This window comes from Emys orbicularis, chromosome 4 (genome assembly GCF_028017835.1).
Source record: "Emys orbicularis isolate rEmyOrb1 chromosome 4, rEmyOrb1.hap1, whole genome shotgun sequence".
Lineage (NCBI taxonomy): Eukaryota > Metazoa > Chordata > Testudines > Emydidae > Emys > Emys orbicularis.
The window spans coordinates 135,735,501-135,748,675 of record NC_088686.1 but is presented as its reverse complement, the minus strand read 5'-3'; the positions used below and the strand labels follow the sequence as shown (position 1 = coordinate 135,748,675).

Genomic DNA, 13,175 nt, shown 5'->3' with positions numbered 1-13,175 from the left:
CTTATTCTGTTGTGATAGGTGCTTGCTGGAACTGTGGGAGAACACAGCAGTAACTTGTGGGCACATGGAAAAATTGTCCAGTAGTTTAGAGCGCAGAACTGCAAGTTGGGACTTTGGGTTTCTGTTCCTGGCTCTGCCGCTGGCTTGCTTTTGTAACGTTTGGCAAGTCTCGTAAATCTTTCTGTACCTCATCGTCCACACCAATAAAACAGGACAATGTGTAACTGCTGGCTTGGGGAGTTATGAGGCTTTGTAATATTTGTAGAGAACTTTGAGATCCTTGGATGTGAGTGCGGTAGAAGTGTTTATAGAAGCTGTGTGGAGAGAAAAAAAGGCTACCCGCTTATTGGCTGGGGTAAGTACCCCCTTTTTGGGGTGCAGTAGGGTTTGGTTGGTAGCTTTTTTGTTGTTGTTTGGATTAATATCCATAGCTACAGATGAGCTCTTAAATACTGAATAAACCTTATGGTGGATGTCCCAAGGGGGAAAAAAACCCTTCTCAATTAAAACTAAACAAAAAATGAGATATACAGGAGTGGCTTTGTCCTAACTGCTTCTTTGAGTGTATAGTGCACAAAATATTTATAATTTTAAAAAAAAATACATAGTATAAAGATGAATATCACTGGAAAAGAGAGCTCTCAAGGAACACTGTCAATCTAAAATGCAATCCGTTTTTTTTAAAAGTTAGATAATTTCACAGTTATATCTGCCACTAAGTCCCTCTGCTGAGGTTTCTGGCTTTAGGACATTTAAAGGTTGTTATTTTTCTTTCCCTCTGTTGCAGCCTGGGAAACCCACAGGTAACGGGAAATTAACTAAACACAACATGCTTTTTACTTTTCTGTTTGTTTATCTCATGTATTTAACAACACTGTCTCTAGTCCGTTTCCCCTGTTAGCATGAGTTCAAAGTCATGTTCCCCTTTAAAGGTGGATGTATCCTTACCAAATGATTTCTCTACTTCTTAAACTTGAAAAATCCGTTTTCTGTTTATAAATCCCTGAATGAATGATTTCTCCCACTGGTTTCTATTAGCCTCAACCCCAAAGGCAGTGGGAAAGTTTCACAATTGTAACTAGTTTAATAGATCTGTTTTATGTCTAAACACAATTGCTTTTTAGTTCTACGTCATGCGTTTCCTTGATTACGCATTGCACAGCAGTGCAGCTACCAAAATAGAATAATGATTTTAAGGAAATGGACAGGAAATATTTTTAAAACGTCAGGCAATTCCTTTCTCATCAGGGGGTATTGTAAAACATGTGTCCTTGATGGAGAAAATTGCCTTATTGTCAAAGCCTCAGCCGGTTGCGCAATGAGTCCAGAAGAGCACGGTGTTGTTGCAGGGCTGTCTGTAATTACACAAATTCTATCCTCCATCCTTCTGACCTTGTTGCCTACTCACTGTCCCTATTGTCTCATGCAGCTTGCGAGACTTGGTATTTTTCTTAAAGCTCCAGCCCTTGGGGTTCTGCACATGTGTGAGAATCTCATCTTTCTTTCTTCAACAAGGGAAAGATTTTAGCCCTTTTTGGTTGCAGTGAGAACCACAAAAACATGACCAAATACACCCTAAAGGCTAATAAAGAGCCCCACGCTTATTATGTTAAAAAACCCTTGTGATTTTTTTTCATTTTATTTGGCAGAGCCTGATTCATGATTTTTGAACTCCCCTCCCCACCCTGAGTAGTGTGTTCTTTCAGGTAATGGCCATGTCGTGTATCTTTTTAAATGAGAATTGTTTGCAGCAATGGGCCTTGCACTCCAACAGGAAATCCAGCTTACCAGGCGCATTGGGCCCTGTGTGTCTCTTCTCTGCTATCCCCACCTGAGCTGTGTGTTTGTCTTTTAAACTTACTTTAGTGTCTTTCTGAGGCCTGTAGTCCGTGAGCAGTGGAAAGCAGAGGAACGTGGAGGAGCCAGATGAAGGAGGTGGAAGTGGGAAGAGGCATAGGGCAAAAAGAATAACGTGTGGTGAGAAGAGATATCAGATCGAGGGGGAGGAAGGCAGTATTGCCAGCCCTCAGTGTTTAAAAAGCATGAGTCAGTACCCCCGATATTGTGAGATTGGCTTAACAAATCATGGGTTTTGAAACCAAAACAAAAAACATGGGGTTCTTTTTATTTGACTTTTGGCTTTTGAGCCTGTCTCTGCGCAGCTGGGGGTTTGATTCTCAGCCCAGGTACTCAGACTTGCAGTAGCTTAGCTTGACCTAGCGCACTGAAAATACCAGTGTGGACGTTGTGTCCTGGGCAGCGGCTCAGGCTAGCCATCTGAGTCCAAGCCTGCCCAACCCCCTACGTCCAAGCTTGGGTGGCTAGCCCAAGCTGCCGCTCAGTTTGTAGCATCGACACTGCTATTTTAGCGCACTAGCTCAAGCTAAGCTAGTGTGACTCTGTCATAGAACCATAGAAAATTAGGGTTGGAAGAGACCTCAGGAGGTCATCTAGTCCAATCCCCTGCTCAAAGCAGGACCAACACCAACTAAAGCATCCCAGCCAAGGCTTTGTCAAGCCGGGCCTTAAAAACCTCTAAGGATGGAGATTCCACCACCTGTTGACATGTGTTGGGAATCACACCTCCCAGGTGCAGTGCAGATGTACCCAAGGGCACAGTTAGGTCACGTTGTCAAGCTTTCCTCTGCAGCCGTGTGGGTTAAACCCTATTCTAAAAAAAAGCTGAGGTTTTTTTTATGTAAGCAGAGGATTCCAGGAATTTGGGCTTAAATAAAAATGCCAAGTGTCTTGAGACTTGTTTTACTGTCAGTGTCAGCAACACGGAACAAGAAAAGTCATTGACAGGACAAAAAGGGGGAGCAGTGGGTCTTAAAAGGCAACAAGCATGCAGAGATTTCAGGAGGTCAGCTCACTGGAGCAGGAACTATACTTCCCTGCATGTCTGTACAGTGCTGAGCATATTTTGGATATAGATCTCAATTTTGTTCAAAAAATTAGATGGACCAGGAGGGGGTGGGCAAGAAGAAACAACAAGGAATCTGGGGTGGGGCTGCTGCTTTTAAAAATAGCTTTTGGTTTTGATTTTCCAAAGATACAGTAAATAATCCTCTATGGGAAACGGTTGACAGGTACTGTGGGCATAAAGTAATTTGCAGTACAATGCACAAAAAGGTTAGTGTTCTAAATAACTTTCTCAGCTTGTGGGCCCTGAAACATCTCCTCAGTGATCGGGCTTATTTGGTTGATGGATGAGAGGGAGTTTGCTCATGTATTGTTTTCCATACCTTGTAAACAGAAATGTCTACCTTTTAGGGAACAAAGGCGTTTTCTGTGTTACTTGGCATCTTTAACACACATGCTGATCACCTTGTGTTTAGAAGCTTCGTGGTTATGAGGACGCTGGGCTGGTCCAAGCTGATCTTTTTGTATGCTCGTCTAAAATGTGTTCCTCTCTAAGATCCCGGAAGGAATGGCTAGTGTATCTCTGACGGGGGTAGCGCTGATGCCTGTCTATTACAGTTGGTCAGGAGGCTGAGACTGTCATCCATGCCTTTGTCACCTCTCTGCTAAGCTTCTACTGTAATGTGCTACTCTTGCAATCTAGGGATGCAGCAAACAGCTGTCTGTTAGCTAACGGGAATGGGACACTTGGGGCGCACAATTCTGGTGCTCAGGTCTCTGTCCTGGCTTTCTGCTCTGCTTGGGTTCCATTTCAGCACGTCAGTGGGAATCTTTCAAACCCAGAATTATCTGGAGTTCATCTGCCTGAGACTGTCTTTGACTTTTTGTCCCATCATAGCAGTTGATTATCTAGCATGCTCTTGCTGTGGGTCCCTGGTGTTAAATCTTCCAGGGCCGATGGCAAGACTCATCTGAGGGCGTTCCATGGCATGATACGCTGATTTGTGATGTCATAGTGATGCCTCAAAACATAGCAGTGATTGATTGACAATGACAGAACATAAGGATGTGAAACCAGGATACCTTTACACCTCTCCGTGACTTCATGTAATTGAGTGATTGTGTGAGGTTCTCGCTGATCTGTATTGCTAAAAAGATCCTCAAAGAATTAACAAAACTGTTAGTAGCTGAAAACCCATGCTGTCACACAGGTGTAACTTGTAAAATCATGGTTTTTTTGGTATTTATTAAAAACCAAAAATAGCTGCAAATTTATATTGAATGGGAACAGACCACCAGCCCTGCTGATGACTGAACCTGATGATATTCTAAACAAAAATAACAGGAGTACTTGTGGCACCTTAGAGACTAACAAATTTATTAGAGCATAAGCTTTCGTGGGCTACAACCCACTTCTAAGTGGGTTGTAGCCCACGAAAGCTTATGCTCTAATAAATTTGTTAGTCTCTAAGGTGCCACAAGTACTCCTGTTATTTTTGCGGATACAGACTAACACGGCTGCTACTCTGAAACCATTCTAAACAAAGAGTTCTCCACCATGCTTGTAGCTGTTTCATCACATCACACTGACTCAACAGACATTTTAGGCTTCCGAGTGACACTCCTGGAATCCTACTATGTAGATTGCAGTGGTGGTGAAGTCATATTGGCTATTCAGAGGAAACCTTGCATGGAGAAATCTGGCTTTCATTGACTGTTTAAAAACAGTTGTTCCCAGTCACTAACAGTGCAATGGGAGGTCAGATTGGTCTAGTCCTGTTTGCATATACAAGGTAGATTCTGTGTTTTACGAATTTTCTTTTTAACAATTTGTGGCTCGTGTCCTCCATAGAAAGGGATGTTCCACTTTGCATATGTAGATCAGTTTTATGCTAATAGATTTTCTTTCCTGCAAAGGTCAAATGGGAGAACTTTGTAGTTACGTTTCCTCTGTTTCTTTTCTGAAATGTTTCCTACCTCTCTGTGCTGGTGTTCTAGCACTGGGCACCTCAGAGGAGCGTAGACCTGTGAAAATACAAATTGCCACTGAGCATGGTGTATTGTGTGTGTTTCGACAGCGTCTGTGCTTATGAAAGAAGACAATGACAACTGACGAGGCCACAAAGAATGAAGGAGAGGTCCAGACAGCAGCTCTTGCTGAACAAGGAGAGGACATCACACCCAATCAAGATCGAGGGGTTCTGAAGGTGAGGTCATCGCCAAAGCTAGTGGCACAGTTCAATAGCTACTCTCCTAGAGCACGTACACACCTGTTAACTGTCTGAATGTTAGTGGCATGGGTTGTCTTGCAGCTTCCAGCACAATAACGCTGAGCTTTTCAAAGTTGTCTAGGGGATTTCGTTGTCCAATTTCCTTTACAAAAATAGGAAGACTTAAATGGCACGGAGACCACAACTGCAGTACAGATATCAGCCTTCACTGTGAATTTCACTGCTAGCTTATGTCTAATCAGATCTTTAGTAGTACATCCATGCAGTATAATATATATGTATTACTCATAGGCTTTTCCCTAGATCTAATTTCTATTACTTAGATCATCTAGACTGCTGCTCAGCCCCTTTTCCTACTGGAGGCAAATTCAGGATTGTTCCGCTGTATATTTTCGATTGCTTCATCCTATCGATTGAATATAACTATTTCCCCAGTGATATCTCCTCTGCGCACGCTCCCCGCTCCTTTTAGCTTAAGAACTGCCTGCTCCAAACAGTAGTATAAAAGAATTTTGACCAAAAGCGAATGGAATGATTTTACCCCTATGGATGTGGCATTACATTGGCAGCAAGTAAATATTATTTTACTGACTAGATTCCTAAATATGATACTTAAACACATCCCTGTATAATTGTAAAGCCTCTACACCTCTCTCTATTGAGGCATGTAAAAATCTCAATATATGTGATGGAAACAACTAATGCTATTTATTGATTTTTATTTTGGGGGGACAAATTAATAAAAGGCTACTTAAATCATTACCTCTTTAGATTTCTGCCATCGTGAGTTGGAAGACAGGGTTGATCTAGAGATCTGGTTATGGCAGGAGTTAGCTTGAATAGCCATGGCCATTGGGAGGCTGAATCAGCATCCCTAGATCTCCATGGAAACGGCTATAAAAACATGCTCTGGGTTCAAACGTAGCATTAAAAAAAAAATCTTCCCTTGAATATACCTGGGAAAGCTCAGCAATTTTACTTAAACACTCCATCAGTGGTACTACTTAAACTTAAAAACAAGACCGTGTTGCTGTGCTACCAACTATGGACCCGCTGGGTGGTATGCAACACTCATTTGGGCTTGTTCTCTGGGATTGCGACAGCGCAAGGAACTGTGTGGTGGGTGTTTTGTTGCGTTGCTGGAACCACAGCTAGGATGAGGTTGGTGTACGCCAGCACCGCCTTATTCTTCAAAATATGCTTTGTTATGGGAGTTTGGAGTTGTTGGAGAGAGGAGCTATGCTAGCAATACTTAGCTGCACGGTTGTGTCTAGAACCTAGACATTTGCCTAGAGTAGAAGAACTGTGGGACTCAGTCAACTGAAGCTGCCTGTTTGTTGAAATGGACTCCTACCATCTTTATCCTAGTTGTCCTTCTCTCTCTTAGATTGTGAAGAGGCCAGGTCATGAGGACAAGTCCCCTATGATTGGAGACAAGGTTTACGTCCACTATAAAGGAAAGCTGGCCAATGGAAAAAAATTTGATTCCAGCCGTGATAGGAACGAGCCATTTATTTTCAGTTTGGGAAAAGGTAAGGAGTGAAATGGAAATGCAGTCTCAGGGCTCCAAAGTGCATTTTCTCTGAATAATATCTGTTGTTAGAGAGAGCGCATGATTAAGCGGAACGAACACAAGACTGGGAATAAGGAAATTTTAGGTTGTAATCTTGGTTCTGTCGCTGAGTAAATGTGGCTGTGGGTGATTCAGTCACTTTGTGTGTCTGCTCAGGACCCCTGGGGTGTTGAGATCACATTTTATTAAGCCCAAATTTTCAAATGTTTCCTGATGTTGGGTGCCTTTGGAAATCTGACTGTAGGTGTCTAATATCCAGCAATTTACATTAAGTCAGTGGTTGATGCTTGCACTCAGCACCCCTGAGAATCTGTCTGTGGGGGCTCAAAATCAGATCACAATGGAAATAGATATTTCCTTTCCCTCTAATTTTGTACGCTGCTTTACCCGTTCCTGCTGTCCACATAGTTATAGCCGCTTTCAAAATGGGTTTTTTAAGTGTGCTTCACGTTGAGTGTGACAGGATTTGAATTGCATACCTGCCTATTTGTATCTTTTGCAGCCAGTGGTAACCTTTATATCCCGCAGCTTGAATAATGACTGAAGAACTCTCATGAAGTTTTAAAGTTCCTGTTGTCAGGCAGATGTCACTAGTAACATAAACGTGGGGAGAGTGGGGCTATAGTAAATTAAAAATATAAAGGAGTGATTTCTAATTAGAATGCTTGCTTTTCAAAGCAGATCTTCCAGGCAATTTGGTTTTGGCCTTCCCGGCCTGACCACTTCATGAGCAATAAATGGAAATACGCTTAGATGAAATTCTACCTTCTGTTTGCTACGTGGCAGGTTGAGAACAAAAAGGAATTGTTTTGGAGCACATGGGTTTTAATTATTTTATTTTTTTAAATTAAGGACCACGATTTACTAAGGGCCTCTATTTACTAAGATTGCATCCCCCTTTATGGCCCTTAAGCTTACAGAATGGAAACATTTGCTCCTGTAATGGCTTACAGCTCCAAAATCCTTCTTTAGAAAGTGGACTGGAGAACATGGACCAGACTCATGGATTGTGAAGTTTATGTAACTCTGTCTATAGAATTTGGGGTATTAGGCCAAAAGAACAGCTCAGTGCAATAGTCCTTCCCTCCTAGAACTCTGCTGTAGGGCCTTTCATGCAAGCTTGTGGGGAACTCGTGTGGAGCTGCCCTCTGCTCCCAGGGGGTGTCAGCACACCCCTTTGTAGCCACTCTGCGCATATTCCCTCCACAACCCCACTCTAGCACCTAAATAACACAGAGTGCTATGCAGCCTCTCCGTGTTGGGGTGAAGTTCTCCACTAATGTGGAGGGGACTGCAGCAAATTTCCATGAGCTACTTTTCTGACGTACGCTTCACAGTGTCCCTAGATAATGATGACAGGTGGATCTGATGGATTCCTTGTAGTAGTTGAGTTGTGTAGCTGTTGTGACTCTTATTGTATTGGTTTCATGACCACAAGTAAAGACCGTAAATGCACAGATATAGCTGAGCATTTGAAAAAAGAAAATGGACTGTGTCTAAAACTTGTTTTTGGCAATTTCATGTTCTAAATCATTCCCTCATATTAAAGCATGTCCTTCTCTTAGGCCAGGTAATCAAGGCATGGGACATTGGGGTTGCCACCATGAAGAAAGGGGAGATCTGCCACTTGCTGTGTAAACCAGAATATGCGTATGGCTCTGCCGGCAGCGTCCCAAAAATCCCTTCCAATGCAACTCTCTCTTTCGAGGCAAGTATGTGTAAGAGTGTTGGTATGGAAACTCCCTCCCTTGGGGCATGCTGTTAAAAACCAGTTCAACAAAGCAGTTGGCTTCTTGAATTGTTTTTCCCCCCATCTTTGGCAACTCATGCCCATGCTTTCTCAGAAATGTCTAAACTGGAGAAGCAGTGCCCAAACAGGATCTGAAAAGAAGTCTTAACTTGGAAGCATATGGAAAACACTGACACAAATAGGACACAGACTCTGTTAAGTGTGTGTGTGTACACATCTATAAAATAGGGGGAGGGCATGTCAAAAATGTTTTCACGTCATAAAAATCCATTAATGCCAGTGAGCTAAACCAAAATGAGAGTTGGCATGGAGCAGCTGTTGGTCAGCCAAACTGAGCACAGTGTGTATGTGTTCATTTGGCAAAACCTTGCAAAACCCAACAGAAGTAAAGCATCTTTAGTTAATTAAGGCACAGACTGTCCCAGCTCTGGCTGCAATTGATTGCCTTGGAGAGCCATTGGCCTCAGTGTGCCTGTTTTCATTGTCAACAGGCTTAATGGCCTCTTTCTCAGTGGTGCTATGTCTGGTCAACAGAGACGGAGAAGGGCAACAGAAATGATTAGGGGAATGGAACAGCTTCCATATGAGGAGAGATTAAAAAGACTGGAACTGTTTTGCTTAGAAAAGAGATGACTAAGAGGGGGAGATGTGATAGAGGCCCATAAACTCATGAATGGTGTCAAGAAAGTGACTAGGGAAGTATTATTTAGCCCTGTACAGAATGCAAGAGCCAGTGGTCACCCAATTAAATTAATAGGCAGCAGGTTTAAAACAAACATAAGGAAGTGTTTCTTCACACAATGCATAGTCAGCCTGTGGAACTCTTTGCCAGGGGATGTTGTGAAGGCCAGAAATATAATCCAGCATCACTGTTTGAATTACACCCTTACAGGATTAGTAAACTCTAGTTTTATTCTTTCTTTGTGCTACTTTTCAGGTATTACGCACGTTCCAGTTTTTAATAAATCGGACTTGTTACCTAGCTTAGAGCTGGCTTTTACGGGCTTCTTCCATTTGTCAGCTGAATTGGATTGATTGGTTTTCCACATCTAGGATCAACTGTTGCTTAGGCTACCTTTTATTTATTTATTTTTTTAGATCGAGCTTCTTGATTTCAAAGGGGAGGATTTATTTGAGGATGGAGGAATCATCCGGAGAATCAAACGGAAAGGGGAAGGATACTCCAACCCAAACGAAGGAGCCACCGTAGAAAGTGAGTACCGGCTTGGCTGCAGGAGTAACTAAACGCACTTTAACAGCCGAGTGCAAATATGTTGGTGAGATGAAGCCTGTGTAATAGCATTCCAGAGGATTTGAGCACTGTAGCCATCTCTGACGACGAAGCAGGTTGACAGAGTTGTTTCTGAGGAGTGCTGGGAGGGTCATCCATCATCGGGTTGCCAGTCTGTATTTTGTTCTGTCTGTGTGACCAGGTCAGACCCTGCAGCTGTGCCAGAATGGGGTTCCTAAAGCACATGTTCTAGCTCAAAGACCGGAGTGTGCCGTTTGTCCAATCGCACACAAGGTATACATGTAGAGGACACTGGCCATGGTTTGTGGGGTTTTATGTGAAGACGGGGGCAGGAGGAAGTAGAAGAGAGAGGCAGTAACTCTCAGCCTGTGAGTGTCAGCATTTAATATGTTAACACAATTCTTCCTTCCTTGGCCAATCCAGAGCCCCTGGCTCATAAGGGTTTAATGGAAAGCATTAAACCGAGGCAGCAGGTAGGTGATGATGAAATGGCCACTGAGGTGTAACTCAGGCTCTTCTCTCTGAGTCACCCTGGTCCTGCATTCTGTCAAAGGCTCCCCTCGGGCTTTGATAAACAAACCTGATACTAAATTGTGCAACCAGTTCTCCTTAGCTTGATGTGGAAACTTGGAAGAAAATTAGCGTGTACGGTATGAGAGTTCTGTCTCCTGTGTTGTCTTCCTTTATTCATTAATTTTTTTGAAGATTTTCCATTCTCGTGTTGCCATCTGAAAGACACTGTAATGCAGGAGGGGACAGTGTGTAGGCTGCTTTGTATATCCAAACTCTGGATTTTCTTGTGTATATGTGATTAAAAAATCTCAGCCTCAATTTAGCTACTACTGTAGCTTTTACTTGAGTCCAATATTTATTGATTGTTGCATGCATGCATGTCTTGGCCTAAACTAGGCAGCTTCCTATGTTCATAGTCCTATACAATGTTTGGGTTGCATCCATAATACAATTAAGTCTTTTCTTTCCCTCTCCCTGTGGCCAGAATACTACTGCTAACTTTGGATGGCTCTAACTGGAGGGCATAGATTAATGAGAAGGATCTACTGAAGTCAGTACTATTCTATGGGCTTAACTGAAGTCCTAATTTGGCCCCAAAGTAGTGAGCTGAAATCCCATTCAGATTTCTTATAGCACTCTTTCCATCAATATGATGGAGTAATTATAGCTTCTCTTCTAAAGCAACTATTTGATGTGGGGTGGGAGGCTAAAGGAAGCCAAGTTTTAAAGAGAACAATTGAACCATAGAATGAGAGTTAAACAGCAGTTATGGAAGTCTTGGCCATTTAAATGGCTAAATTGTACATTTAGGATTAGCTGGTCACCCTTCTCCCTATATCAGAGCTTCTGTACAGTATGAGTTTATGAACCTTTTTGGGAGAGGAGAAATTGATCCAAATTGTCACATTCACCTTGTTAAGCCTGTTAATTTCAATGTCTAGTCCTTTAGTGGGACTGATTTTAGAGAGAACTCCTTTGGACTCTGTTAATTTCACTCTGCCTATGAAATGTTTTGGGTCCTGGTTATGTGCACTGAGACATGCTTTGTGTAAAGTTTCAAGCTTGCTTTATTGTACCTAAGGGCCAAGTAAAATCAATCAAAGTAGATACCAGTTTAATAGTTCTAAGTGCTGCATTCCTTTTTATTACTTATTTTTTGGTTTCATTTAAACATCCAAACCCATTATGCTTTTGGGTGCTCAGGAAGTTTGTAACCAGACACACAATTATCTTTATTACGCCACGAAGTAACAAATAGAATAAAGCACTGTTCTCATTTAGAGCACAATTTTTGTTTTTAATCACTATGTAGTGGTTTGATTCCTCAGAAAGAGGAAAAAATATCAATGTAATCAGCAATTTGGCTCTTCCTTAAGCATAGATTCTAGGGCCAGAAGGGACCATAGTGATGATCTAGTCTGACGTCCTGCATTGCACAGACCATAGGACTTCCCGAAATAATCCCTAGAGCAGATCCTTTAGAAATATGTACAATCTTGATTTAAAACATCCTGATATAGCAGTTCTTTAAAGACTCCCTCAGAGTGGTGGTTAGTAGTGGGCCTTTCTCATGGCACATGATTCTAAATCCTCCTTTAATTTTTTTTTTTAACTACACCTCTACCGTGATATAACGTGACCCGATATAACATGAATTCAGATATAACGCGGTAAAGCAGCGCTCCGGGGGGGGTGGGGGGGGGGGGAGCTGCGCTCTCCGGTGGATCAAAGCAAGTTCAATATAACGTGGTTTCACCTATAACATGGTAAGATTTTTTTGGCTCCCGAGGACAGCGTTATATCGGGGTAGAGGTGTATTTAAAAGGTACATTTTCTTCTTAGCTTATTGCATTAATTCGGACACAGGCATAGTCAGGATAGTGGAGATTAATGTCCTCTGAGGCAGTTTTGCATAACACATGCAGCCTGTCCAAGGCAGAGGTCAAGAACCGTTTACTAATCCTATTCCCCAAAGTTGTGCTGTACCAGCAGTTTGGTTCAGAGCAAGTCACCAATGTGGCCTTCAGTTTCATTCTGATCTAACTAGCTGCCCAGGGCCTGGGTCTCCTTAAATGTGCTTCAAGGGTAGGAAGCAACAGAGGGTCCTGTGGCACCTTTAAGACAGGACCCTCTGTTGCTTTTTACAGATTCAGACTAACACGGCTACCCCTCTGATACTTCAAGGGTAGGGGCACATTTCAGACCTGGAAGCCTCTTAAAAACAATATTTTGGTTGCTACCATGCTCTCTCTCTCTGTGTCTGTGTCTCTGAGTGCCCCGCTCTAGACTCCATGTCTGGCACAAGGCAGTAGGATCAGACACAGGTAGTGGGATTAGGATGGCACAAAACCAGAAGAATAGCAATGATCTGTCATAATAATCTATTTTCAACCAGACAGCCACCACATTTTCACTGTTCAAATATTTCCATTGAGTTCTAGTAAAAACCCCAGTATTAACTCAGAAACTAGTACAAAGGTACCTGACATCACTGCTATAATTAGACTGGAAGAAAATGTGCATTTACCAGAACTGACATCTCTGGGTTGGATTTTCAAAGGCAATGTTATTAGCTTGAGTTATAGGGCATAATTCACAGTCCCACTTCCTAAAACACAGCCTGCAGTAGAATTTTTGCATTCCAGCTTTTGTTACAGCCTTTTTTCTGTTTTAATAGGAGTACAAATTGCAGTCAGCACATCGGGTTCATGTGCCAGCCACATTCAGAACACAGCGTTCTGTGCTCTTCAAAACAAAATCGCTCTAGGCACTGAGAGAACAATAAGTCAACGCTGCAGCTGAAGTGATGTTCTGCAGCCGGGCTGGGGTTTCTTGCTGTGTAATCCAAGTATAACTGTATCCAAACGATCTGCTTTAGATAGCTCTTAAATACACTTGAAAAACGGAGCAGGAGACTTTCCTGCTGCCATTATATTTCCATATAATTAAAATGGAATAAAAACTACTGTGCTTTTTAAAAAAAAAAAAAAAAAA

General features: G+C 42.3%; 1 protein-coding gene across 1 annotated transcript in view; it reads left to right on the top strand.

Moving 5' to 3' along the window:
- Positions 1-13,175, top strand: part of FKBP5 (FKBP prolyl isomerase 5) — a 50,132-nt gene that overhangs the window by 18,816 nt on the left and 18,141 nt on the right. The window contains exons 2-5 of the mRNA XM_065403872.1: positions 4,941-5,069; positions 6,481-6,625; positions 8,232-8,374; positions 9,515-9,629. Coding sequence (XP_065259944.1) covers positions 4,965-5,069; positions 6,481-6,625; positions 8,232-8,374; positions 9,515-9,629 — 508 coding nt within the window. The 5' untranslated portion in view covers positions 4,941-4,964. The remainder of the gene's footprint in view (positions 1-4,940; positions 5,070-6,480; positions 6,626-8,231; positions 8,375-9,514; positions 9,630-13,175) is intronic.